The sequence below is a fragment of the Gallus gallus genome, chromosome 12 (assembly GCF_016699485.2).
Source record: "Gallus gallus isolate bGalGal1 chromosome 12, bGalGal1.mat.broiler.GRCg7b, whole genome shotgun sequence".
In the NCBI taxonomy this organism is placed as follows: domain Eukaryota; kingdom Metazoa; phylum Chordata; class Aves; order Galliformes; family Phasianidae; genus Gallus; species Gallus gallus.
This window is the reverse complement of record NC_052543.1, coordinates 18,669,506-18,696,867: the sequence shown is the minus strand read 5'-3', so window position 1 is coordinate 18,696,867 and position 27,362 is coordinate 18,669,506. Positions and strand designations below refer to the sequence as shown.

Here is a 27,362-nt window from a genome sequence, read left to right as displayed (position 1 = left end):
ATGCTCTGTAAAAACGAACAGACAGCAGCACCCCGCTGCCTAGCAGTGCCCATGGGAGATGTCCCACCTGGCTCCATTCAGGCAGGTTACAAAACACTTTAAATGTGGGGGGGGCGAAAAGTTGATGAACAAAATGCATGGAACTCTGGAATGAGTAAGGTCTTCTCTACAAGCCTGCAGCCGAGTGCTGTTAACTGACTGCCTCTAGTGCTTGCGTCAGACTAATAAGTCTTTTAAGGCAAACAGACTGAGAAATTGCCAGATTCAATTGAACGCTAAGCTAAAAAAGGAAAATGCTGTCTATGAATGCAGACTAAAGGTGACAGTGATTCAGCACATTTCAACCGATTGCTCATTTAGCATCCTGACTTTTGATTAACTTGTCAGAGCGTAGAAAGGTTGATGCTACAGAAATTAGAGCTTTTCCCTTCCCTCCAGGAGAAAGAGCAAAAATAATGGGTAATAGTGAAAGCTACAGAAGAAAACCCTCCCCGGCAAGCAACTTTCTCTGCGGTATAGATTTATTCTCATAATAGCTATGTTTGTACCAGCCTTGACATGTTGATCCAAAGTCAATAAAAACAAAGGAAAGAAGCAAAAGGACAGTGTCAGATGGCTAAACAAGGTGAAGGTACTGCAGAAAACAAGACCCCTCTGCACTGGGAGAAACTGCCCAAGGGAATCCCTGCCGAAGTCTCAGCCAATGCAGTCTGAGCTCTTCCTTTTCTATCACCCAGATCATCCTTTGGGCTGTGATGGGGGAACACAACTCTTCAATATTGAAAATGCCATCCCATCAAGACTGATGGCAATGAACCTGAGGTACCGCCTGCCAGACCCCATGTTCAGAATAAAGTTGTAGATTCAGCTGGAACATGTAAGAAATATGCAGCTTATGAGATCTTGAGGAGAAAAGCAGAAAAGAGCGAACTTACAGCCTGACTTTAAGCATCCTCTATACTCAGTTAACAAACACTTTCCAATGGGATGAAGTGCACTCAAAGGCAGTCTTTTAAGATCTGCTTTTGTGAATAACCTTCTGGAGATGCTTCACACTACTATCCATTCTTAGGGAGCACAATCTTCCCCATTTCTAGCATACACCAGCAGTTACGGCCACATTTGTGTAGGCAGCATCTGCAGGCAGTGCTTTGCCTCAGACTTTGCTTCCCAGTGCACAGCCTAAAGCTGAATATCCTTTGGAGAAAACATACAGACTAAAAATAAAATTAGCTACTTGCAGAATAGTATCTCAGTGAGTTCAGGCATGGATGGGCACAGAATCCTTGGAAGGAAAAGCTCTACCATTTACATGGGTAATTCCCCCAAAAGCCCAAATGTTGTCATTGAACAGTCTTTGTTTTAGAAGAAATCTGACCCCTGATTGGAAAAAAAACTTTGCAAAGAAAGAAGATATTTAAGAGGTGAGTCTCAGTAAAGAGATTTTGAAATGATCACATTTCTGTTTTCCTAGCAATCAGGCAAGGCATTTCTCACTGAACACTGCAGTCTATATTGGTCTTTAAAAGTTAATTCTCAGATATGCTTCCTGCCTACAACATAACAAGCTAAACCTGCCCATCCTCTGCATTCCATAGTACTGCTCTGCTGGCCAAGTGGGATCACTATCCTGCAGCATGCAAAGCCCTACTTTTCTTTATTATGTATGCTGTGTCTTCACTAATTAGGAATAAAAGAAACAGTAAAAAACAGCAACAAAAGTTACATCAATTCCTGCTTCTTTGCACAAAAGCAGCAGGTAGCCTATAGAGCTTTAATCAGAGCACAACTGGTCAGCATATTATCACAATATTGTTATTTTATTTCACAGAAATTATTCACCTGGTAGGAAAAGAATCGGAACAATAAACATTTAATCTTGATGGAAAAAATGAGTGCAGCACTGAAGCAGCATGTCTAAATGTGATTGCACGGAAGAGCTGGTTGCAAACACACACAGGTTCAGACTCCAGAAGGAACTCCCTCCTGCTGGGAATCCCACTTCCCTTCCCCTCCTTGCTTTCTGCAAGTTCCATTCCTGCTCACAGCAAAGCACTCCCTGCATGCTTCACTCCGTCACCAGCTTCAGTTCATATGACTAATTCCGTAGTGCACAGAGATGTCTCCATTCAGAAAAGAGACAGTAAAGGAAAGACCTCCTACAGAAACTGTCATGGCTGTCACTACGCCAAACAAACAGTCAACAGGCTGGCTACAGCCATCCACAGCTATTACACTTTGCTTTCAAGGTTGAGCTCTCATGCAGAATCAAAGGCCACAGCCAATGTAAGCATAATAAGAACCCCAAGTATCTGTGTGCTGAGAAATGGCTATTGGATGCCCTCTGTGGCAACATTCCATGCATTCAGCTTGAAATGGCTAACACAGCATATTTCAGCATCCACTTGCTTTGTCCCAGACTTTCCATCCACCTGAGGGCATTGCAAGCTGGAGGGAGGCAGAATCATAGAATCGCCAAGGTTGGAAAAGACCTACGAGATCATCCAGTCCAACCATCCACCTATCACCAACAGTTCTCAAGAACTGAGATTGATCGACTGTTCTCAGGAAGAGCAACATGTGCAGCATGGAACCCTTCTAGGCTCACAGTAAAAGCATTTTCCTGCCTTTTGCAAAATATCAGACTACTCACAGTTGCTAATGGCTTGTAAAATGCTCGGTTGGACCAACCTGTCACTGCACCAACAGAAAGGAGCACGAACTACACAAATTTAAACTTACACAATCTTAGCAAACAAGTTCCTAGAATAAAGAACAAGTCTTATTTATTCCTTTAGGTTGTGAACACATTGGTAATACTGATTTCAGACACTGTCTACTAGGTGCAGATAGATTTTGAAGCTTCATACACTCCTACCTCCACTTCAGTACCAACGGAGAAAGGCAAGGATCACGGTAGGCAAGTAGAAATAGAATTACTTTTGAAAGACGGTTCCCTTTACCTTTACTTTACCCTTTCTCTCCTAGAGCTGAATGCCACTATCTGCTGCTTGAGGAATTTAATTGTTTGGGATGGTGAACAGCTCAGGCCAAGTTTTCACAGTGGCTTGAGTTCAATTTTGTTCCTATAGCTTTCAGTGCCTAGCCAAAAACAGCAGCAAGAAGGGATCCTGTACATGTGGTTTGGACTACTGCCACGTGAAACTGCCGTCCTACTTGTCTCCAACACTGCTAACGGCATGAGAACTGTTTGACAAAACAAAGATCAAATAGTTTTTGAAAAATTAGGAGAAAGCCTAATGTATGTAACCTCAGCACCTACAAAGTGTGAGAAGAATTACACGTTCATAGCACAGAAATGTTAATGCACAGCTTTGATTCCACATATTGCCAGCAGCAGGGCATTAAAGTTCAGCGGAAGTGATTTGGCAGGTCTAAAAAGCACTCACACAGGGTCTTTACAGTTCTGGCACATCGTACAACAATATGCAATCAAGGCAATTATTCCTCCTTTATGAGGGCATTTAGCGCATTGTGCTGTGTCTCCTTACTTCAATTCTAATCCAGCAGCAGCAGTTACTACGCTGAACAAAAATCACATTAATTACAGCCCATTTGCAAGCAAAAATCTTATCTCCTGTGGAGGTATGTGCTAGATGAGACAGTGCTCACCACTCAGAACTGTACAAACATATCAGAGAGCATCACAGACAGCAGGCTTCCCACGAATGCCACCAGTTGGGTTTTAAGCGTCTCCATGAACAGAGATGCCACAAACTCCCAAGGGCAGCTCATTCCAGGCTTCCATCACCCTGGCAGTAATAGCATTTTTGTTGTTTAAATGGACTTTCCAGTTTGTGCCCATTGCCTCTCTGCAGTGACCGTGTGAGGCGGTGTGGGCACAGCTGCTCAGCAATCAGACTGACCTGCAAATCCCGGTTGTGGTTTTCACAGAGCAGCTGCAAGAAGCGGAGGATGGGTTGCATTATGGAGATCACAGCACTCATCTCCAGGTCATCTTTGCTCTTGTCTGCTGCTGACTGTGCGCCTTCTGCCGCTGAATAATGGTCATCAGAATCAGCTTCCCTCCGGTAGGTGCTGTACGCCTTTCTTGTAGCTGCAGAGGCCTCCAGTAACTGATCCCGGACTTCCTCTGTAATTTGGGTCATGGGCTCCCTCACTACAATACACAAGAACAGATCTTCCTCAGGCAAACCAAACAAACAGGACCAGAATATCCAGTCACACATTTCCCATGGAAGTTCCAGAAACAGGTGAGCTATCTGTCATCAGTCCTTTCCAGTAAGTACGTTTAGTGTGATGCGAGGGGCTCGAGTTCAGAAGCGTATCACATCAGTCCCTTCCCATCTTTTATGGGGATCACGTTAAAATTACAAATACTGGTATTAATTGGTTAGGGAACACACATCTAGCACTAGCAGGAGTTATAACAAATGGACTTGCTCTAGAAGACAATTAGCATTTCTCCACTTATTGTTAGAGAAGGCACTGACCACAACCCACAGTCCATGGTCATTACTACCAATCAGATTTGGGCAGCTTGTCACGATGGACAAGCTGGCAGAGTCTCATCTCAGAAACACTTTTCATCATTTCAATAGCACAATCTCACAAATGGATGAAGTAGGGATGAAGTTCTTGAAATCCCAGGGCAGGGCACCACTGATCTCTGAACTTTGTTCTGTGGGATCAGAGATCAGAGCATTATTGCAGCAGTTCAAATGAGCTCCAAAAAGCTCATAAAAAGCATTTTACTCCCCTGACACTTTAGAAAGGGCACAACTGGAGATTACCTCTTTTTCTGTTGGGAACGTCTCTGTCTGAGTCTTCATCTTTCTTTTTGTTTCCTAAGTCACTCGTGTTGACTGTGACAGTAGCCTTGATTTCCTGCTGTGCTACTTTCATGCGATCGTAAAAAACCTTAAAGAACTTTTCGGATTTCTTGTCTTCTGTTAGTCGGCAGAAGAACGAATGCTACGAGAGAAAGTGGAACAGGACATGCATCTTCATACAAAGGTATGAATGCAGATTATTTCACCTTTTTGCAACATGTGACATCCTGAAGACCGCAAAGTTAATTAGTTTTCAGCAACCTGAAACCCGGAAAATGGAGACTCAGATCTTATTGTTACAGAAACCCAAGTGTCTCAACTACAGCAGCTCCCTTGTCAATGGCTTCCAAGTATATTTTTAAAGAAGTGCAATATGTCGTGCTAGCCCTCGCACGGTTAGGAAGCAGAATTCTCTCTCAACAGTGGAATAAAGTAAGTAAAACAAATCAAGGTGAGATAAGGACAAAGGAGATATTTGTAATTTCATTCTCAGTTCAGAAACAAAACACTATGAAATACACAGAGGGAAACCATCCTGCCTTCCTGTCCAGGTACCGAAGGGACCATGGCTCATGATATGCAATAGTTGGTCTTAATTCTGTCTGAAGACGCACAAACATGGAACAAGGGATATTTTGGGCTCAGTTCCCATTGCCCTGTCTGCAGACTCGTTAAAACTCCTTTTACTTCCTACTCCAGTACATCTCTAAGTGACAGAGAAGCTCAGAGCACTGACCAGTTTTAGAAAGGTTCAGTAACGTTCTTCTGCCCATGTACACATAGGGACAGAAAGTTGATCCTCAAGTTGAGGAGAATACAAATCACATACAGGTCAAAAAGGAGCCAACACAGGGAGCGATCAGACAATCCTTGATGAAACCAATATGCTGTTACATAAATCAGTACCAGAGCTTAAACACGACTGAAGGATGAACTTGTAAGTGGGTCACCTTATGCAGAGTATTACGAAATTAGTTAGCATTCTGCAGCGGCTCACAGTCCAACAGCTTTACATGATGAATAGGAACGAAGCCTGATTTATTGAAAAAACAAATTGAAAATGGGAATAGCAATATATCCTGCCTGCTTGTCTGAGAAGCAGAACGCACAGAGCGCCCTGTCCGCCTGCCTTTGATCATTCCCAGGCAGTCACAGCCAGGACACCACTTCATGACTTTGAAACACTGAAAAGTCACTGCTTTGATTACAGAGAAATGCTACTATTTAAGGAAGTTGGTCAATACTCACGTGAGACATCCCTCCCACCTCTGCAATCCTTCTGTTGGCCCAAACTCCCTCAGGTAAGCTTAGGAGCACGTTCTTACTTTTAGTGATTAACAAAGAGGATAGAAGGAGGAACGTGGTATGAGCACGGCACGTCTGCAAAGCCACCCACATGGAGCTGTTAGAAACAAGAGGGAGCTAGCAATGTTTGACCCCGCCACTATCCACAAATGAGTAACATCAAAGCTAAGGGAAGGAAAGGAGATGTCTGAAGACACGTGGTGTTATTTATGTACGTGATGGCCACAGGGACACTAAGAACCATGAAAGGAAGAAATACGGAGATTCCAAACATGAAGACGAGTGGAAGTGCCCCAGGCCTGGAAGACTGACCTGGGAAGTGACCAAGCTTTCAGCCAGCCTGTCACAAGGGACAAGCTCCTTTCACTACCAGGCAACACTGAAGAGACACATTGTGCCAACAAGCATTGCAATGAGCTTAGCAACAGCACAAATCATCCTGTGCCCTCTGATCTGATGCAGGATGACCTGGGAGCCCAAATCATCTAATATTTGCAGAGTTATTCTGTAATCTAATACCTTCTATCAAGAACTTTAACGTTATCTCTATAAACGTACCCAAACAAAAGCATCCGTTGAACAACAGATCACTTATCCAGATAGTACACTTATTCTGAACTGGTTCTTTGACCTGGCCAGGCTCAACAAACAATGCTGTGAGTGCCAGCCGCAGCCACGCGAGGCCTTCGCGTGGTTCCCCGAGCTGCTGGCCCGTGAGCAAACCCAGCTGGTATCTGCTGCATCGTGGAGATTTTACTCTCATGGAAATTAACAACAAACATATGAATAGTAAGCCAGACAGAGCAGCACAAACCATCAGTTCCAGAAAAAGTCACTGTTTTCTGAAAAACAGCACTGTTTGCAGTTCAAGCCAGCGATCATGTTGGCTGGTGGCACATCTGAAGAGCCCATAGAGGAGGATTTTCCCTGTGATGAACCCGTAGTGAACAAAAGCCTTTTTCTGAAGAACCACACTGAAGAACCACCTTGCACGCAAGTGCTGTGACTTGCTGACAGGTTTGATTTTTGTCATCTTTTCAAGCTTCTTAACTGACTTTCCACTGCACTTCAGAGAAAAAACAAATGAAACAAACATTTCCAGTAAAGCATTCTCGTGCGTGCTGTGCATGCATTTGATGGCTGTCACAACACGACTGTTTCAGTTTAGGTCAGGATGCCTAACACCTTCACACATACGTATCAACCACATGCCAGCTACCAAAGATACCGTCCTTTAAGAAGTATGATCCTGGAAATTGCGTTCCAACAGGTAACTGGTGATGATAATTATGGCAGAAATCCTAAGCTTTATTTACTGAGGTAGCCTCAAACCAAGAACTGAGAAAATCTCCTTTTTAAAACCAGAAATAGAGCAGCCATTCTACCTTATAGCATGCCAGGATCCTGGCTTGCACAGTCACTGAACCACAAAGCAGGCTGCTGGATGAGCAAGTGCACTAGAACAGAAGTTTGGAACATGAATCTTAGAACAGCTTGGGTTGGAGGGTATCTTCAAGACCATCTAGTTCCAACCCTCTGCCATGGGCAAGGTAATTTAAGAGGAGAAAGACCAGCAACTTCTGCTTGTATATATTTTGGAAGGACAGAACTCCAAGTATTGCTGATTAGGGAGCACCTAACCTCATCTGCTGCTTTGAGGGCCCACTGTGACTTCCTAGAGGCAGAGCTGGAACAGGGCAGTGCAGCGTGCCCCTGCCATAGCCATACCTGGCTGTCCCAGCATGAGGCACCCAAGGGTCCTGAAAGGAGTGTAGGTATGAGCATGGCCTGTAGTAGACGAGCTGGCAGTGGAACAGTTCTCTGCCCTTACTGAGCTCTAACATCATGCAGAATGAGACTCTATTTTGTTTTGCTACCAGTCGTTGCCATCAAACACCAGACATCACATGACAGTGAGAGGATCATGAGGTTTGTTTTATGAATGCTGGATTCAGCAAACACAGCTTTCCAAGTAATGCACCTCAATGAAACGCAATGCAACCCCACAGCACAGCAACCAGAACGTGATAATCAGAGATAACGTGACTGTGATTAATTACAGAGCCAAAGAAGGAACAACTCCCAAGCACTCACATGAAGCACACAGCTTCTCACACAGCATCAGGTCAGAGGAGGTGAGGGTAGGTTTCTACAGATGGCGTTACAGACACCTACACAGACTCACCCAGCAATAACTTCACAGCTTTCATTTGGGCAATGGAAAGAACTTTGTTCAACTCCACAGAAACACGAAGGGAAAAGCTCCTCACCTGAAGGTCTGCAAGGTTTATGTCTTGCATGAGAGTGGCAGATCTGCACTGCCACGCTGAGCACACACCTTCTGACACCCAAAGCAGTCTATTAAGCCACCAAAGGAGTAAAACCACCACCACGAGGGGTACCAGGGAACCTGCATGATAACCTGTCCTTCCTTCTCTCCATCACCCAGCTCTGCTCCTTAAGAAATCCAACCAGAAGCCCTCATGTAGCAACATAACCCCCTTGAACAAGTCCAGCATGCTGCCTTGGAGCTAAAAAAGGGACAGTAAGTACATACCAACCCCAGCAACCATTTACTGATACACTCTGTTTTCTATGACTTTTTTTCACCAGTCTGTGCAAAACATTTTGCAGGAGCAAAGCTGAGAGACAAGTGACTGATTTGAGAAGAAATTAAATCAGAGGTGAAGCTTAAATGCCAGAGGATTTATTAGCTATAGCCCAGCCTCCCCCTGAGCACCATCAGCCCCCCTTAGGCCTTGCTCACTAAGAGGGACTCAAGTTAAGTTTGAACAAAGCAGCTTTTCAAGAAAAGCATCCTGTCTCAAGAAAACATCAGAGGTGATGAAATGTGTCTGTCTGTAGTGGTTAATAACTGTTAGAAATGTGTGATTACTTTTATGCCGATTTCCAGCCACTGTTTTCCTTTTGTTTTTTAATTATTATCTTTTAAGCCTATGTCTTTGCCATGGTCATCCCAGGTGCTTGGTATCTTCTCTTCACCTCATGTATAGACACTATTCAATGCTTACCCCTTCATCTTTTTCTGCCAAACTGAAGAAATATTTCTGCAAATCTTGCTGCCATTTCACTCAGAATTCATTCATTACATTTTCTGTGATTGTTATTTTTTTGCACTCTTCTCTTTTGTAAACCATTGAAAATATTGATTCCAGAATCACATTAAAAAAAAAAACATTAAAGAAGGGGCACATTTCTTAGGATTACCACTTCACCTCTTGTGCTTTCCTGCCTTCCCTTCCACAGTTTTTGTCACAGAAGACAATTCCCAAAGATGAATGGAAGATCAGCTCCCAGTTCCAGTACTTGACAGGAGGCTCATGAAGAGGAAAGCGCTATTTCACATGGTGTGATAGCGACAGGACAAGGAGGAATGGCTTTAAACTAAAAGAAGGTAGATTTCAGTTAGATGTTAGGAAGAAATTCTTCACTCAGAGCTGCGGTGCCCCATCCCTGGAGGTGCCTGAGGCCATGGATGGGGCCCTGTGCAGCCTGAGCTGGGGGCAGCCAGCCCATGGCAGGTTTGGATGTGGATGATCTTTAAGATCCCTTCCAACCTAACCCACTTCATGATTCAGCCGAGCACAGGGAGCTCAGGGCAGCAGGACTATGGGGGTGGGACAACCCCAACAGTGCATACAAGCACAGCAGCGACACACATGAGGCTGTGAGCCACACCAGGCTGGCACCTTCCAACCGCAGACACCCAGCTACCCAACTCACAGTGCATTCACCTCACTGTGAGCAAAGCTGTACCTGGCAAAGTGCTGTTAAATGGAGAGTCAGAACCAGCTGAAAGCAGCCTGCTTCCAGCTCACGCCTTCCAAGGGCTTACCCTGTGTTAACCCCTCTGCTCAGCACGCTGCTCTCCAGCACCTGTCAGCTGGGTCTGCCCGAAGGCACAGCTATCTGCTCTGCTGTCTGAGGAGAGGCAGAGTTGCTGGCTTGCTTTGCACCAAACAGCCTGGCTTTCCCTCCAGGCTCAGCGATTACGGGCTGGACGGTACGCAATCTGAATGATCGTGTTGTGTGAAATACAACCAAAACCTATTAGCAAGTGCTGGATTTCAGACATCTGTTCAGATACGCGCTTCTTCCTGAAGGAGGGTGGCCTGATTTTAGGAAGGCATTTGGCCGCAGAACCCAAACGGAGCTCGCCGTCATTCTGCGAGGCCGCAGTATTTTCTGCACCACACCCTGTGCAGTTCACAAAGCTGTTCCAGCAGAGCACAGCTGCCGCCAGCCCATCCGAGCAGGTTCCCAAGAATTCCCCGGGAAAACAAATATTTGATTACGAATAAATACAGGGAAGCAAAGCCCCAGAAAGTGCCTCACATGAATCCATGTGATCCGCTGCCGTCTCCCTCCCCGTTTTTCTAATGTGAGTGAATAGAAAATATCCGATGAAGCTGACGAGTCAGGGCTATTTCAAAGAGGAAAGTCCCTCCGGACAGAAGAGGAAGATCAGCTCTCTGGCTTCCACTCAGGACATTTTATTCCAACACTAAAGAGAAATTATTATGGGGCTGTTAACTTGCTTGGGTTATCCAGACAGGCTGCCAGCACGGAGTAATGCAAAACTTCTGTGCTACCCCACGGCTGCAGAACTTGCTTGCCGCTCCCACAGCATTCCTTACAGCGGGACTACTTCAAAGCAGCCACATTTGAAGAGGGGGAACTGCTCTGCTAACACAAGCACGGAATGAAGCACAAACGCCAACTCTTCATGTTCTGACCAGATGCATCACAGAATTAAAACCTGACTTTTCTTTCTCACCCCTCTCATGCAGTTATTAATACAATTGATCTCCTCTTTTCCTGAAGTCTTCCACACATCCTGGCTTGCTAAAGATCCATCACTCTGGGACATGGCTGATGGATATCATCCGTCTCGTGTAGCTTAAGGAACTAGCAACTGAAGTATTTCATGATGAACGGACGTCACGGTTTGAAATAAACCCATGAGGAGAATCCCCTGGAACACCTCAGTGACTTTTTTTTTCCTTGCAAGCTATAAAACAAACTTTCTCCTGAAAGCAGAAGGGGGATTTCCAGTCTGCGTTCTCCGTAGCGTGACCAACCCCGTCTGCCATAAGCATCCACACACAGCCCTGCACCTCCCAGCTGGGGATTGCTCCAAGGTTTTTGGTGGCTATAGGCATACACAGCCTGACCTGTGCAAGCCTTCTCTTTCCCAACAAGCACTAAATGAAAGCAGCAGCAGAGTTCCACCACTCGTACCATGAAGAGCCCTTATCCCCTGTGTGCCTTCCTACTGCAACACTCAAAACCTTGATGCAATTCCATCATTTCTCAAGGAGAGGAGTGTCAAACCAGAGCCGAGGGCAGGGCATGCCCTCAGCGCCAGCCCAGGGGACAGCAGCGTGACGCCAGGCGAGCAGAGGGGAGCGGGGCGCACTGCAGGAGCTGCAGGCAGAGCCGTGCCTTCCGCCCGCTGCGGATCCCTCTGAACAGGGAGCAGATGGCTTCCACAGCGTGGGAGACTTGGGGGCCTGACCCGCTTTCAGCACGGAGCCTTATTTGAGCTCCTCCTGCGTGCATGTGCGAGCACGCACCGGCGGGTCACACAGCTAATCTGTGCAGAGCTCTTGTGTGGCAGGAGCACGAATCCCACTTCCTTGGTGAACCAGTGAGCTGTGTGTAGGTGTGAGAAACAAGGAAGTCTGCAGACTCCCCAAAAGAAAAAAAAAAAAACGTGTAAGATCTTCTTGAGAGACAGAGGAATTAAAGAAAACCATAGCAACAAGTCAGTCCACCTACCCAAACCACCCACCCACCACCAGTTTCATTTGCTGACGCACTTCAAAAACAAGCTGGCTCCTACCAGCTCTGGAAGGTGAGCAAGCCCTGAGAGCTCATTAAATTCCCTCCTCAGCTACTCGTGTGTGCCTGCAGCTAGTGAGCAAGTGGGATATAAATAGAAGTTATATAACATCTCTTTGTTGATTCCTGTGCTTACCAAAAAAAAAAAAAAAAAAAGCAGCATGACCTTGTTTTTCTGAATAGCTTGCCTCTGCCTGCTCGTGGAGGACTCTAATCCTGTCAGGGATCATCTTAAAAGTTGGGTATGGATTCCATAGAGAGAACAGGGAGAATCACTGACTTACATCCCCACTTCTTGGAGCACCAGAACCTCATGTGGACGGCAAGGGAGAGCCATGGCAGGTCCCCTGGGATATCCAGACAGGCTGCCAGCATGGAGTAATGCAAAGCTTCTGTGGCCCCAACATATTCCAAGGGTTATCAGCCACGACTGACATAGAAAGCCTACAAATGCTGTCGTAGCAATCCCAGTTCATCCACCCTCAGCCTCATCTATGCACAGTACCACCCCCAGTGAAAATTAATCATCTTTGTAAGACGAGGGCAGTAATGACCCCTAACAGCCTTTGGCTCTCTCAATGCATTCTTAACAGGGCTTGTTTGTTTTTAACATGGTGGGGTCTAATGGTAGGGGAGATCCTAGCTTTCACTGTGCTAAATGCATGAAAACACATGTGAAAGAGACTGTGTGCCCAAGGGCTTGCAATCTGAAGTCTCCTCACACCCGTGACAATCAACAGTGCATCAGGAGGTGGATTTCCTCAGTGCTGGTTTAATTGCTAGTGCAAGTGCAACGCCTTGTTTTGGAAGGTAACTATGGGGTCTGGATTTGCATCGTGCTTTGTTTCAGAGCTCTCTCGGGCACAGCCCACAGCTCAGTGCGATGTCTGATGCAGGTCCTTATCAAGATTTGTTTCACGTATCATGTTTAGAAGTAACATACTCAGAGTGTCAAAACAACTTTGTGGTATATTTGAACTTGAGACAGACTTAGTAAAATTGTGGAAGGCAGGTAATTAGTTAATAGGCACTGATACCTTGCTGGTTTTGCATTAGTTTCTTACACAGACATTATGGAAACAATGAAAGATACAGCAGTCCGTATCAAAGACTTCTGAGTGCCGTTATAAACAACTCGTGCTGTATGTGGGCAAGGAGTTCTCAAGGAGCAGAAGTTAAGGGACCTTTTCCCACTGACCAGAAGTTTCAACTGCTATATACAGAACTTCAGTGATCCAAAAATATTCTTGCCTCTGAAGCATTTACGCTGTGAAGTTCTGGGTGCCCACAGGTATCCGTGCCTACTGCACATGCTGTAAGAAGTAAATTTGGTTAAAAGAAACCCAGACTGCCAAATCTAAAGCACAATTTCGTAACCACACCTGTTTTGCATCACTAATAACTGCTGTATTATTTTGCAAAGTTTGCTCCTGATGTTAGAAGGCGACAGCTTGCACCTCCCGGCAGCAGTGGCTGGAGGGTTGTCCTCACGTATATCTGACCAACAGAAGCAGCTGTACTCGGCTTTTGAGATTTCCCTGTTGTCCACATGCTGTTCTCAGCACAAGGCCAACACCTGGAATGTTTTCAGTGTTTCTCAGCACTTCCTTCCTCTTTCTACCAACACAATGCACACCAGCTGGGGAGGTCTTCTCCCTGAGCCTACGTCGCAGCTTGGTTCACATGATATCTGCTTCTTCCCTGTGCACCAGCAATACAAACAGGAATTGTGCAATCCAGATTCAATTGCTTTTCATGCAAAGAAGCAGTCACTCAATAACCATCAACCCTCGTTGGACAGTCTGAGGTATCGAGTTTAATAGTGGAAACCACAATTCATTTTGCTGGAGCTTTCTTGCTGGTGGCAGTGCATGAGGAGTAAAGTCAACCAAGCCGAAGCACATGTATAGTACAAGAAAGCTGGAGGCCAGAGAGTTGTGTCAGTACACCATTTCACCAAACCCGTATTTCCTATGAAATCAGAGGAATGAGAAGCCAGCTGCTGCCACTGAGCCACATAATCCCACTTCTTTCCTGAGAAACAACCACTTTTTTCCTTGAGTACCGACCCCTCCACTTTGCGTTGGCAGCCCACCTTGGGAAGATACGTGGATGAAGGGGTGAGAAAAGGCACCACTGTACTTCAAACTGGCAGCTCTGCATCACACTGCTTTGGGGCAGCACTTCAAATGGCTTAATCTGACATTATCCACCTCAGGTACCTTTTCCTCCTGAAAATACCCACATGTGCACATGGGCAATTTGTCAGGTAATCTGACTTTCGAGAAGATCCCTAATTAAACCAGCAGACCGAAGTCTCCATGGAGAGGCTGTTATGTAAGGGGTTTGTCATTACCTTCCACAAATGAAGGAAATCCAAAACTCCACAGAGGTGAAGAAAAATATATGGTGCTTCTAATTTGTATCCGGCAGCTGAGAGACAAGTGTTACAGGAGAAGTCTCCAGCAATTTTCTCCACTGTCATTCATTGCCAAGATTGCACTAACTGAGGAAAACTCCCCACGTTGCAGTTTGTGCAGGGAATGGGCCATCCTTTGATCTCCTCCCAAGGAGCTCTGTGCTGTGTGCCTACAAGCAATGGCAATGGCCCCACTGCTCGTGCAGAGCCGGGCTCCACGTGCCGGCCAGCAGCAGCCAGGTGAAGGGCACCCGTCCTGCCAGGGCTGCCCCGTCCAGAATTGCTGATGTGAGCTCTCTTGAGGCGGATGCTGAGGGTTATATAAATTAATAAAAGGCTTTATGTAATTTTCAGTACAGTGAACAACAGCATTTGTCAAATTAATTTGCTGTTTGGCTTTGACCCTGCAGTTCCACCTCCACTTCTGCTTCCTTATGAACGAGGGCAGGCATCCATTGAAGGGGGAGCGGCCATCCCACCAGCCCCAGCTGCAGCCCCCAGCTGCAGCCCCTTCTGTTACCAAAGCACTCACAGGGTTTCTAACATGCACCAAAAGCTAAAAACAACAACAAACGTCTAAAAGTTTCCATCCAGAGAGCTTTCAGTGGGCAAAGACTTCTCTTTCTCCCAAAACAGTAAATTTATCACAACCATGTTGAGAACTTATAAGAAAAATGCAGAGCAGTTTGGTGTAATGTGTGTGCTGTCCTCTTGGCCTCTAACCTGAGATAAACCAGGAATTACTTTTCTCGTCCTGCTTCTCCTCCACATTAATTTTCTTAACAATACAATAAAAATCATTCCTGCCAATTATAATAAGGAACATTTCTAATTTGCTTTTCTGCTAGAGTTGCCAACCACCTACTTTGCCTAGCCCTAATATTGGCCCTGCGTGCGCTTAATGAAACAGCAACACCTATTCCAGTTATCCCTTTCCAGCATCACCGGGATCTGTTCTCCCACTAAAGCTCCTGGGAGTTACCCGGGAACTCCCATTATTAACCACATTACAGTGTCATGTGCAGTTCCTGTGTGTCAGTACAGACTTTTGCTTAACTCCAGGCTGAACTCATTTCCCGTGTGAAAACCTGGAGTTAAGAAAAAGCCGTGCAGAGGCAACACATTTCTGGCTTTGCTGTCAAAGCCTTTTTACATAACCTGTCCAGATCCCACTAGTTTCCTATTCTCAAAGGGCTGTATGTATAAGCAGTTTAAGTTTAGCGAAAATTATTCAAATGCAGCACAGAACAAACTTATTCAGAATACTGTAAATGAAGTGCTGCTAGTAAGAACCAGAAAAATGCAAAATGATGACCAACCGTGTTAGAACACAAAGCCAACATGAGCCAACTTGGCCTGGTTGACTTTCATGATGACAAATGTATCTGATGTAAACTGAACAATTAACATCCCGATACTGCAGATGACTCTTCCATTGACAGTTACTGGAAACTGCCATAGAATTTCAGGAAATCCACCCTGCAGGTTACAGAGGTTGTGCAGCCCTACCTCACCTGCAAAACATACAGCGCAAACATCGATGGGAGAATGACTGGGACAAAGCATCACAGACTACTGGGTTAATTTTTATAAACACGTCTAGTCTCATAAGCACGTCTACTTTGCATAAGCCAACAAAGAAGTTTGCAGCCTGTTCTGAAAGAAAATAAAGTCATACTAGATAGGAGAGCACCACACGGCCATACTGTTATTAAATCTGTACCGTAGTGAAAGACTGCTTCAGAAAATCTGCTAGACGTGAAGCTGTGCAGGCTGGGAATTACCCCATGCAGCTCTCCTGCAAAGGCAGTACTCCCCACCAGCTAGGTTTACCACCCAGAGCTTTTGGTATTTTCTAGGTGAGCAGCTATGCCGTCTTACTAATCTGAAGAGAGAAAAGCTCAGTTACATGACTTTACTATGTCAAGATACCAGTTTAACTTGGACATCATTCAGCAATTGACATCATTCAGCAATTACTCCGGGAGATACAGACTGAAATGGTGATTTTACTGAAGAGAAAGCCTCCATGTTTGCTTTGATTCACCGGTGTTGAGCCAGCTGTTCTCCCAGAAATTAAGCTTTGTGGTTGGCGTTTGTCTACATTAAAGTTTTATTTACTTGGCTTTCATGACTCAAATAGTACTGAAAGATGAGGGAGCTGAGTAAGTGCCATTTTGACTAACGTTTTGGAAGTTTCCACAGGCCTGACGGTGCTGGAGACCATGCAAGCAAAGCAAGGCCCCAGGGAACTCACTAGCTATCAGCAGGTTAATCTAGGCAGAGGTAAGTCAGGGAACACCTCTGAGCGCTGATAAGCCTTTTTTGCCTTTTGCTATTAGGTCACTGGATTGTTATAGCATAGAATATCTACACTGGGACCACTTGGTAGGATATTTTCAATAAAATCTCATCTGTACTTTGCACACAAGAGTAAGAGCTACTGGGTGTGTCCAAGACCTCACAGTCTGCAGCACCAGCTGCAGGCATCGCCAAGTGATCTGGTTCCTAAAACATTCCGTTCTGCAAAGCAGCACATCTGTAACCCCCAGCCCCTCACTGGTCCATCAGGACGCACACGCACAAAGCAACTCCTGGCTGTTCAGGACAGTTCTCTAAAGGTAAAGACAGCCACAGAACACTTATTCCCAAGTGGGAAAGGACGGAAAATAGTTATTCTGGTTCAGCGGAAGTAACTTCTATAAAGGCACAGCACAGCAGAAATTGGCAGGACTGTAATGCACGGACGTGATCTGCTGTAACCACCGTATGCCAACAGTTTGCTCCTAACCACAGTAATTTCACAGACTCCCAACCTGCACTTATAGACAGCAAATGCAAACTGAAAAAAAAAAATTGCTTTTTGGTGAAAGAGGTGTCTTTGGAGCTGGGTGGAAGATTTCCCTGTTTGTTTTGACCCGATGAGCTAAGGAATCTGCTTCCAACAGAGACACATGCACAGCAGGAAGTGGCTCTGCTCACTCCATTAGCTCTGGATTCCAGGACAAGCAAAGGCTCTCTCCATCTCAGGCTGGTGTAGAATTTGTTTTTCCTTCCAGCATGACAGTGTGAGGTTACCTGAGGCTACCTGTGAGCAAGCGAGATGAAAGCTCAGCTTCCTTCGGATCTGAGGAGAGCAGGAAATTTGAAGGAACGATTCTCCCCAAAGAACGTTAATTCCATCATTGTATTTTAAGATGTTATAGGACTTTAAATGCTCTGTTCCCACTTTATCTTTTGCAAGAAAGCTTCACTTGAGAGCACTTGTAGAGGGGAAAAAAGAGGGCACTGATTGATTGCAGAGTCAAGAGATGATGGAACCCTAAAAGGTTCCCTCTCCTCTTAGCCGAGGTTTGTCTGAAAACAAGGTGGTACTGTAGATCTACTGCCAGTTTTAATCATAATCATCTGTTATAACTCCCCAGAATTCAGCCTCACTTTACACTTAATCAAGTCTCACCACCTCCTGCTCCCCAGAGGACAGCGCAGCTGCACATCTCCAGCCAGGAGACCTTTTCTATGGGATTGGACCTGCTTTTGCTGGCAGGCTGGTTTCCCAACAATCAGCAACTCAGTTCAGCCCACTCCACAGCTGCACAAGCCATACAAAAAGGGGACAAACAGAGCTAACAATAACAGTAATGTCCGTTTTGGCTGCAGCCCGCAGTTACATTAGATTAAGCACAATATGGAGCACTGCCTTTGATCTGTTCAAACATTTATTCCAACAGCTGCCATGGAGAGTCCAGCAAAAAATAATGTCACCATTGCAGGGGCACTTAACTGCTGCAGTGACACCAGATAATGGCTGTGGATTTTGGCTAGTTTGGTTTTCAGGACAGAGAAACAAATAAAGGACCACAGAGATGGTGATGTTTTACTGGGAACAGTGGGTCACGTCTATAAGGTTTTCTTAGTTCTGTTCTGAAAATGCTATCTGGGTCTTCTTTCATCTTTAAGTGCTTAAACAATTGTTCCCCAGCAGCACAAATGGCATTAAATCATAAGCCTAAATCTGCATGTATATCAAATGTTTGGATCTATCTTCTCTCTGAAAGGAACAACCTGTAAAATCGACCTTCCTAAACAAATCACTGATTGTTGCCTTCAGAGATGTGAAACAAATGGCAGCAGGGTGAGGAAAGGGGAAATCAGTCTAGAGTAGCTCTATGTAAAGGCCATTGTCCATGCCTGGAACAAACTGTCTGCAACCAGAACACATAAAAAGCCAAAAGATGCTGCTACATAATCAATAATCTTCCTAGGCATATTTTGCCAAAGTAACATTTTCCTCCTGTTTGGAAGAAAACAGTATTTCTCAAATGCAACAAGCCAGTCATTGTATATTCACTAGAATCCATAGCAGATACAATTCTCATGTAGGGACAACAAATTCTGATTTAAAACACAGCAGTGAAGCACAGCACGACTGCAGAAGAACAGTGGTAGTTTGGAATTTACCATACAGTGTTATCTTAAATTCTGATCTGAAATTTAGGACCTACAGTTGAAAGGGTCTCAAAGCATCTTGCAGTTGCTTCAACTCATAAAAGCAGTCACATTAATGTACACGACAAAGCTGTTTTGTTATACATTCACTCCTCCATACTGCCCTGGGAAGCACCTCAACTACCTAGTACCCATGTGAACATTTAATAAGTTTACTTTTGCATGGCAGGCACTGGTATTTCCCTTAATTACAGGTCAAAGATCATTTAGTCACTTCCCCTCCCACTGCCTAAACCTCCTCAGGTTTCCTGGATCTCAGAAACATTTCCCTTCCCAACATGTTTTAGTTAGAAGCTTAATATTTTCCATTTTCTTACCTGTATTGTAGTGTTGCCTCCTTCCAGAAGGGCAATGGCGAGTAGGATGCTCTCATGGAAGACTCTGTCGCTGGTGGCATTCATGATGAGGTCTATGACCAGGTTGGATGCACCTTCTTTATCCAGATGACACTGAACATCTGCCAAACTCATCTCACCTCTGCTCATTGAACTCGATCCAGAGCTTCCTCCTATAAAGGTGATGATGACAGCCTAAGATTCAAATCGTGCCACCCTCAACTGATGGCACCTCTCTTCTGGTTAAATTGCGAACTATCCCCAATGGCACACGTTTTTTAACAGTGATAAACTCAACAACCAGCACTTCTGCAAGGAAGGGCTTTTTGATTGTTGATTTTGTCTTTTAACAAAGAGCATAGATAGGACACATCGTATGATGGGCACTTAACACTGCTGTAATGCGTGCAAAGCAGGTGGATGCTGTCCCTGAGGAGAACAGCCTGGGCTGGCGAGGAGAAATAGCTACTGCCAAAGCTACCTTTGTTGGCAGCAGAAGTTGGGAAAAAGGCTGGTGTATTAAAAGCTGAAAGTAAAAGAGAATCAAGGGGGAAAAGAGAAACAAGGAGGTGAAGGCTCTGCACACCAGTGAGGTGATAGAAGACAAAACAAATTCTAGCAGATGGCAATGCCAGTGTCATGCTGTACAATTACGGAAGCATAAAACCTCATGGATAAACAGCCCAAACAAGACAAGCACACAGGAGCAGGTGGAGGAGGCAGGGAGATTGAGAACTGAAGCAAAAAGATAGGGAAGACAAAAAAGTATGGCAGCAGGCAGCGCAGTGAAAGAGCAAATGTTATCACATCTCAATTTCAAAAAATGGAGGGGCAGTTTTTTCCCACTTGCTGGTTTCTGATGGCTTGCAGCAGGGTTACCTGCAGGCCGCAGTGCCAAAACCCACCGAGCGGGGTTTGTAAAAAACATGCACAACTGATTTCTTTTAGCAATGGTTTCAAATTAAATAAACTGCACTCTGCAGCTGACCTCAAACCTGATCTTTGCTCGTCCTGTCCCACAGCATCTCCGTAATACAGCAAAGTGTCCTTGTTTCAGACAGAGTTAATGTGACATCCCTACGAGCACGTTTCCCAAATGGTGTTTCAAGTATTACATCCATCACATTTCCCAGTACATTCACTTAAAACAAAACCAAAATAATCCAAGCCAGCCCAAGGAAGTCTCAGGAAAGCATAAGGGAAAAACAAACAAAAACTGCCTGCTTAATTTTGAAGCAGTTACTCACAGGCAGTGAGGAAAAAAAAGATATGACTTTTCTCATCTGTAGAAGGAAAAGTCAGTTTACATGATGAGGGACAGGAGAGCTGTGCTCTGCCCAAGCTCACAAAGCTGGCAAAAGCATGGAAGTGCGAGCTCTTCTCCATCTGTGGGCAATTGGTTGGGGTTTTTGTTTATTTCTGTGAATTTTATAGAAACAGAACAGTAGGGGAAAAGTCTGAAGGAAAAGCCTGTAAGACATCATTGGGTGATGGAGACGGACAGACACCCCATGGGGCCCAGCTTCTGTCCCCACAGCCAACCTCCTGACCCTACAAAGCCCACCTCTGCCCACCCCACCTCCTGCCCCCCCGGCCCACCTCCTGCCCCAGCCTTGCCGGTGCTGCCAGCAGACAGAGGCCCGTTGCCGAAGCTGGTGAGGCTCTCCCTCCGTCCCGCAGGCCTGACGTTGCCATAGTAACGGTTGACCAAAACTTGCCGGAGCGCCTCGCCCTTGATTCAGAGAGGACAAGGAGAGCATCACTTGAGGTTAAGGAACAAGTGAATGAGTAATAACCACAGCAAAAGCACAGCTGCTACCACTGGTCTGCGTGCAGCAGTGGAGGGGAATGGAGATCCCGGAGATTTGGAGGGATTTACCCAACACCTCCCGGCAGTCTGGGACACCACATTTGTCTCAAAATAAGACTGTGGGGTCCTCACACTGCAAACAGCTGCAGTGCAGGTTTCATCCTAAAGCTTTCTGGTCAGATTTCATTCTCTAAAAGCCTTTTTTTGTTCTATTTTTTTTTTCTTTTTCTAATTAAAAACTATTGTCTCAGGTTTAAATATCAGCAAGTGGGACGCAGACAGCACCAGCATAAAACAAAAAGGAGGACTAGAGAAAAACTAACATCAGAAGGGGCTCTGAGACCCCACATCCCCAGCCCCATCCCCTCCTGTGGTTCTGGTGTTGGTCACTGCTGGGCCACCAGCCCTGCTGCAGGCACAGCCCTTCCTCCGCAGTGCCGCTGGGCCGCTCAGCCGGCAGTCAGCAGCCAAGCACATGAGCACAGCACCACGGGGCACCGGTCCTCGGGTGACCCTGACATCCCGGGGATGTCTGCACAAAGCACAGTGCTGTCAGCAGCACAACTCAAGGGAGAGCAAAGCACCTCCCAGGTCGAATGTTAGCCCACGGAGCTCGCTCTGTGCTCATTTCAGCCTTTGCAAGAGTCCCCAGTAATTGAGAGGGCTTTACAAAAGCTGGCTGTACTGCCGGCAAGAGGCAGATACAGAAACCCTGTAGTTGGGTTAACAGACTTATGTAAGGCCTTTGTGCATGAAGGAAGGCAGGCGATTATTTAACAGCAAGCTGCTACTCTGCTGCTGGACGCGTGCTGTGCCTGCAGCAGTGCCAGCGACACAGAGGGGACAAAGGGACTTTCTGGGGAGCCCCGAAGATCAGAACTAGCCACCAATCATTTCAATTCAAACATCTGTCAGGATAAGCTACAGTATCTTCACTTCCATTTGCAAAACATGTTCGATTTCACTTTCAGTTGTGTTTCAAATTAAATTAGTTGTCTGGATATAAATTCAAAGCGTTGTCCAATAGAGGGCTGAGTATTAGCTATCATGCAATTGAAGCCTTGCTTTTCCAGCTCTCACTAGAGGCCCTTCAAACACAAGTAGATGTGTTCTAAGCACACAGCTTAGGTGTGCATTAGCTAAGTCATACAGACCCAGCACTGCCACAGCTGGACTGCTTTTGATACGGAATTAGCACACCCAAAATGTCACTTAGGTAAAGCCTTGTACTCAGTGCACTGTAAAGACAAAAGCCTGCTGGGACGTGATCTAGCAACCCTCAAACGTGTCACTCCCAGGCCAACAGACCCCACACGTCCCCGCAGCCGGCTGGGATCGCTGCTCCCTGCTGCTCACAGAGCAGAGCTGCTCCTACCACCCATCACTGTGAGAGCAGCAGCACAGGAGCTGCATTTTATGGAATCAGATGGGGATGGAGGAAATGGCAAGGAGATGAGATGTCAGCAAAACTCCAGGAGAGCTTTCCAACCAGCTGCTTTCAAACGTTAAAAAAAAAAATCAATTAAAAAAATAGGTTCTTTTGGAAGTAAAAGAAGAAAATAGAGCTTTTCCAAGGGGCGTACACTTCCTATCACTGCTTGGGCCAAATTGTGACCACGTAGCAGAGGCAGGAGACTAGCTCAAAGCTCAAGCAAACTTATCCCCGAGGAGCAAGTGACTGACTGCGACATGACAGCATTTAGCACATGGCGGAGTGCTTTACCCACTCCCTCTGTCTCAGTCTGGCAGGTCAGGAAGGATATGTGACAGAACAAGGCCAAGACGGGCAAAAAATCCTCACCTACATCTTCCTTCCGCACAGGTACTGATTAGAAAGGAAACCTGATACTCACAGAGCCCCGTGCCAAGCCCAGGCTGCAGCACAGCTCTCCCATTGCCTTTTCTGTTAAGCTGACTAGCGCTGTCTCAGCACCTGGCATTTAAAAGCAGCAGTTTCTGCTCCTTTGCAATAATTCTACAGAGACTACTGCTTTGTAGTAATAGTATGAAGATCAGAGCACACATGTGACTACAAGAAGTGCTGCTCAGTGAGCTCCCCACATCCTGAGTGCAGGGGGTAACTCCAGCTCCTAGGACTGCCTCCAGGCTTTCCTTCCTAGCCATCATGTTGCTGTTATACAGCACTTCGATGTGTGCAATATGCAAACATCAGACTTTTGGTGGCAGTAAGGAAAACCAAAATATGCTGCCTAGGGAGATCCAGCAGCATTCAGTTTTATCTGCATTTATCTTCAAGGTACACTAACGGTAAGCAGCATACAAACATGGTTAAACACACGTCAGTAAAACAGATGCAGTGCACAGATCGGGTGCTATCAAAAACCCGTTATGATTTTTAAAACAGTAAACCTTTAACACAATTTAAGAGCGAAGCAGTTATCAGTTGCTGCTCCTAGCAGAAAGTAGAAGAAATTAATACATGTATTAACGATGTCAACTTGGCAGCCTCATTCTTTATGAAGGGGCAGGTGGGACCAAACGAGCAAACTCCATTGGCATGGATAATGTCACTGTAACTGTGTGCTCATCACCACTGGGGTGCTGTAAGTGTGACCAGAGCAGAGCGGGATCCGAGGCTGAATCCCAAGCAGCCAAGCCTCGCCCTTCCAAGGAATACAGCAGGAGCTGCCCAGATGCCCCGTTCTGTAAACACTGCTGCTAGCCTCGCTAACTTCTAACAGGCTGACAACAAGCAGATAACCACAGAAGCATCTTACATTACTTCATTGTTTGCAAGGAAAAGGTAGAGGATTAGTTCTGAACACGCTTGACTGCTGTACATACCCTTCTATGATCCTCCAGTTGCCTCTGTGGTAGACTTTGATCAAGCTCCTGCTGCTGTGCATGTAGAAATTTCATTTTAAAGCAGGAAAACACTAAAGAGACACTAACATCTTTGCACTCATGGAAAATATCGAGGGAAGTCACGGCTGAAAGCAAGGGGGAGATGAGGAAGACCGACTGACAAACTAAACAACACACGAGCCCTTCCCTAGCACCAACAGTACTCAATCAGTCTGCTCCGACACCGGCCAGCAGACCACATGGCATGCACATGTGCCAAGGCATTCTCACGGATTTAAAGAAAACACAACGTCTATCTAATTGTACAGGTACCACATGAGAGTTTTTAAGAACTCAAACCATGCATTATGTCCATGCACACATATACACATATACACACACACACACTCCTTTCTCACTCTATACACGCTTCTGGTGGAAGTGGAGGCACCTGAATGCATCCGATCATGGGGAGCCTCTGCCAAAACCTATGGGTTTTTCATCCCAAAGACAAAGACTTCAGAGGGGATTCAGTGCTACATTAAACAAAGCCCCTTGGCATGCGTAGATTTCCAAATCAAATCTCTCTCACTTCAGATGTTAAGTATGTAAAGGAGGTAAATATTCAGGAACTTCGTACAGATTGGAACTTCCACTTTGTAAAGCAGAAATACCTTCAAGTTTTTGCTGCTTTAAAGCATTCTGAAAACACTGCAATATTCTGAAGCCATGCTACAGAGGGACCCATCTTAAACCAGGAGCCATCTTCCAAGCATCTCAAAGCCATTCTGTGACCAGTGAGAATTTCATCTTATGTTTAAACACAGTTCCACAAAAATTGCAAATACAAAGGTTTAAAGCATTACAGACTGCATTTTTTCCTTTGTAATTTCAAAACAGAGAACCAACATCGTCCTAGATTAAGACTTCCGTGCTGTTTCACTTGGATAAAGGATCCAGATGTAAAATCTGCTAATGTCACCTCTGGGCATCTCATTAATTCCAAACTGATTTGAGATTTCACAAATTTTTATGTCCTATCAGCCCAGCCGGTGCTGGGATGTCTCAAAAAGGAAAAGTGCCTACAGAAGGTCACTGAAGAGCTGGGGGCCTTCATGGAGCGAAGGGACCATTCCGTGTTCCACTGTGCCCTTCAAACAGGACACCAGGCTGCTCTGGAATTGTGGAACTTCCGCTAACTTCTTTTGTCAGCTCCAATTCCTTATCAGAGGTTTTAAAGTGAGATAAGGAGAAAACAAAATTCCTTACAAGGAATCACAGAAACGAAGTCTGACGCTGCTAACAAGGGAGGATTTCAGCAGATACTTCTCAAAGAGCCCCTCTATTAAAAGCATAAGATCAACAGTCAATAGGCCTGCACTACCTCGGATGCATTAAACTACTTGTCCTTTGGGTCCCTAGCTTCATCTAGGAACAAAAGATTTGGGACTGGTTTACGTGCTTTTGTGTATTTTCAGACTATCTTGCTGATGCTGTACCAGACTGAAGCACTCCAACCATACTTCTCACTGTCTACACCACTTAAACACACATTGCACAGTTGTTTTTCTAGCAACAAGACACTCCACCAGGACTACTTCAAGACACCAATATTTGCCTGTTGCACAAATATGGGTGGGTGACACACCTCTACGGAGCTTTCCGCTTCTGGAGGTTGCGGCAGCTATTTGAAAGTAAAATGCAGAGAAATTAGTCATTCTTCAGGAGTCTTTCATCTCTACAGAAATCTAGTGGTCAACACTTAAGGGAAGGGAACTAGCAAGCCACTCAGCTCCACCTGAATCATCACAAATGAATTATGGCATAATTATCACGTACACCTCCCAGCCACCCACCATGCTCCTACATTTTGAAAATGGAGCAGGTATCCTTTGAACATCCCAAGCTACTTTGCATGAGCACAAAGGCACGAGCTAAAAGCTTTCGTTGCAGGTGCACACAGGCCCTCAACCCAGAACTGCACTGCTGGGCAGCGTGCTCACACTGCACACATGGGATCTGCCACTAGCACACGGGGAACAGCACACACATCACAGGCAACACAGTGCATGCATCCCCAGCGGGAAGCAGCAAGTGCTATACGTCACTAGGGGACTTGATATGCCAGTTTGAAATGGTTTCTGTGGATTCTCACCTAGAAATGTACTTTTCCTGAGATAAAAGACAAGTAACGCAGTACCAAATACAAGTAATGAAATATAAAGCTTAATGGCGACAACTTCTCAAAATTAAAACACTGATCACATTGAAACATTGATGAAGACAAGCAACTTTCATCTAGAAGAACGTCGACATACAACAGAGACCTGAGCATCCAAATGGAACTGCCTACTTATAGTGGCTAAATTGATGTAAGCTCTCAGGAACAGAGGCTAAGAAAGCAGGCTCTGATGATGCAGTAACACCCAATTAAGCCCGCTGCTGACTGCCCCGTCTGCCCGGAGGGCACACAAACTAGACAGACAAACGGGGCACAGGCTGGGAAAGCAGCTGCAGGGCTTTAACCCAACATCCGCTGTGGTTGGGAAACACATGGCAGAGGGAGGAAAGCTGCTGGGATCCCAAAGCCTAAATATGGTGAGATCCCACTTCCCAGGAGGGAGCCAATGAAGTGAGCCCTTCCCCTGCTCTGCATGCAGGGCTCCTTGGCAGGAAGAACCACTCTCTGTGCTGCTCCTAATGGACTTTCCTCCTGGCTCCTTTGCACAGCCTTCGGTACGCCGCTTCCTTGCATTGTCACCTCTCTTGGAAACCACACAAGCATGCAAACCATTTCTTTCTTGGCTAACTTGGAGCACAGAGTACTCGAGCCAAAGGACCAAAAGTTAACAGGAAGACCCTCATTTGTGCAGAGGAACACACAGTTCCTGCTCAGCGTGCTCCACTGAGCACACCCTTGGCTGCTTGTAGACTGGATACTGGGAAAGCCACACTGAGTCATTAGTGAGTCTGGGCACACTGTCCTGACACCATCAGTACAACCTGCTCTGAGGCAGAGCAAAAACCACCTCCTTCATCATGGCTTATCAGCAACAGCACGTACACCGTGAGGGAACTTTGGCACCTTCCTTCCAAAGGAGACAGAAGCTGGGAGGCCAAGCAGACATGACCACAACTGGATCTTAGGTTCCAAACAGAAGTTTCCTAACGCTCAGGCTAATACCACGACACCCAGTTAATAAAACTTTGGGGTTGAAAATCAGCAGAGATGAAGAATGAACATGAAATCAATTTGATCTTCCCAATGTATAATGAAGAACAAAGTCCTATACATTCCTACTTCAGCCCAGACAGCACGTGCACACAGATCAGTGTGTCACAACCAGCCCCACAAACTCATCTGCAAGCAGAAGCCGCGGGCCTTGGCAGGGCTCCAACGATCATTTCACATTGCCATGGCCTTCAGCAATCTTTCAGTAAGAACGTACACTCCAAATGCCGAAATCACTGTTCTCCATGACAAAATGGGCTGAAGCAGC

At 45.6% G+C, this 27,362-nt stretch overlaps 1 protein-coding gene across 18 annotated transcripts in view; it reads right to left on the bottom strand.

The window, feature by feature from the left end:
* The window catches only part of ITPR1 (inositol 1,4,5-trisphosphate receptor type 1), a 150,712-nt gene that overhangs the window by 38,234 nt on the left and 85,116 nt on the right, over window positions 1–27,362 (bottom strand). For 11 of the 18 annotated variants that reach the window (XM_040646080.2, XM_040646085.2, XM_040646086.2 and 8 more), the window contains 6 exons: window positions 25,511–25,546; window positions 23,863–23,916; window positions 20,847–20,979; window positions 19,230–19,420; window positions 4,776–4,956; window positions 3,888–4,141 (listed from right to left, as the gene is read on the bottom strand). In XM_040646080.2, coding sequence (XP_040502014.1) covers window positions 3,888–4,141; window positions 4,776–4,956; window positions 19,230–19,420; window positions 20,847–20,979; window positions 23,863–23,916; window positions 25,511–25,546 — 849 coding nt within the window. The remainder of the gene's footprint in view (window positions 1–3,887; window positions 4,142–4,775; window positions 4,957–19,229; window positions 19,421–20,846; window positions 20,980–23,862; window positions 23,917–25,510; window positions 25,547–27,362) is intronic. The other 7 variants (XM_015292946.4, XM_015292949.4, XM_015292953.4 and 4 more) reach the window with 2 other exon arrangements.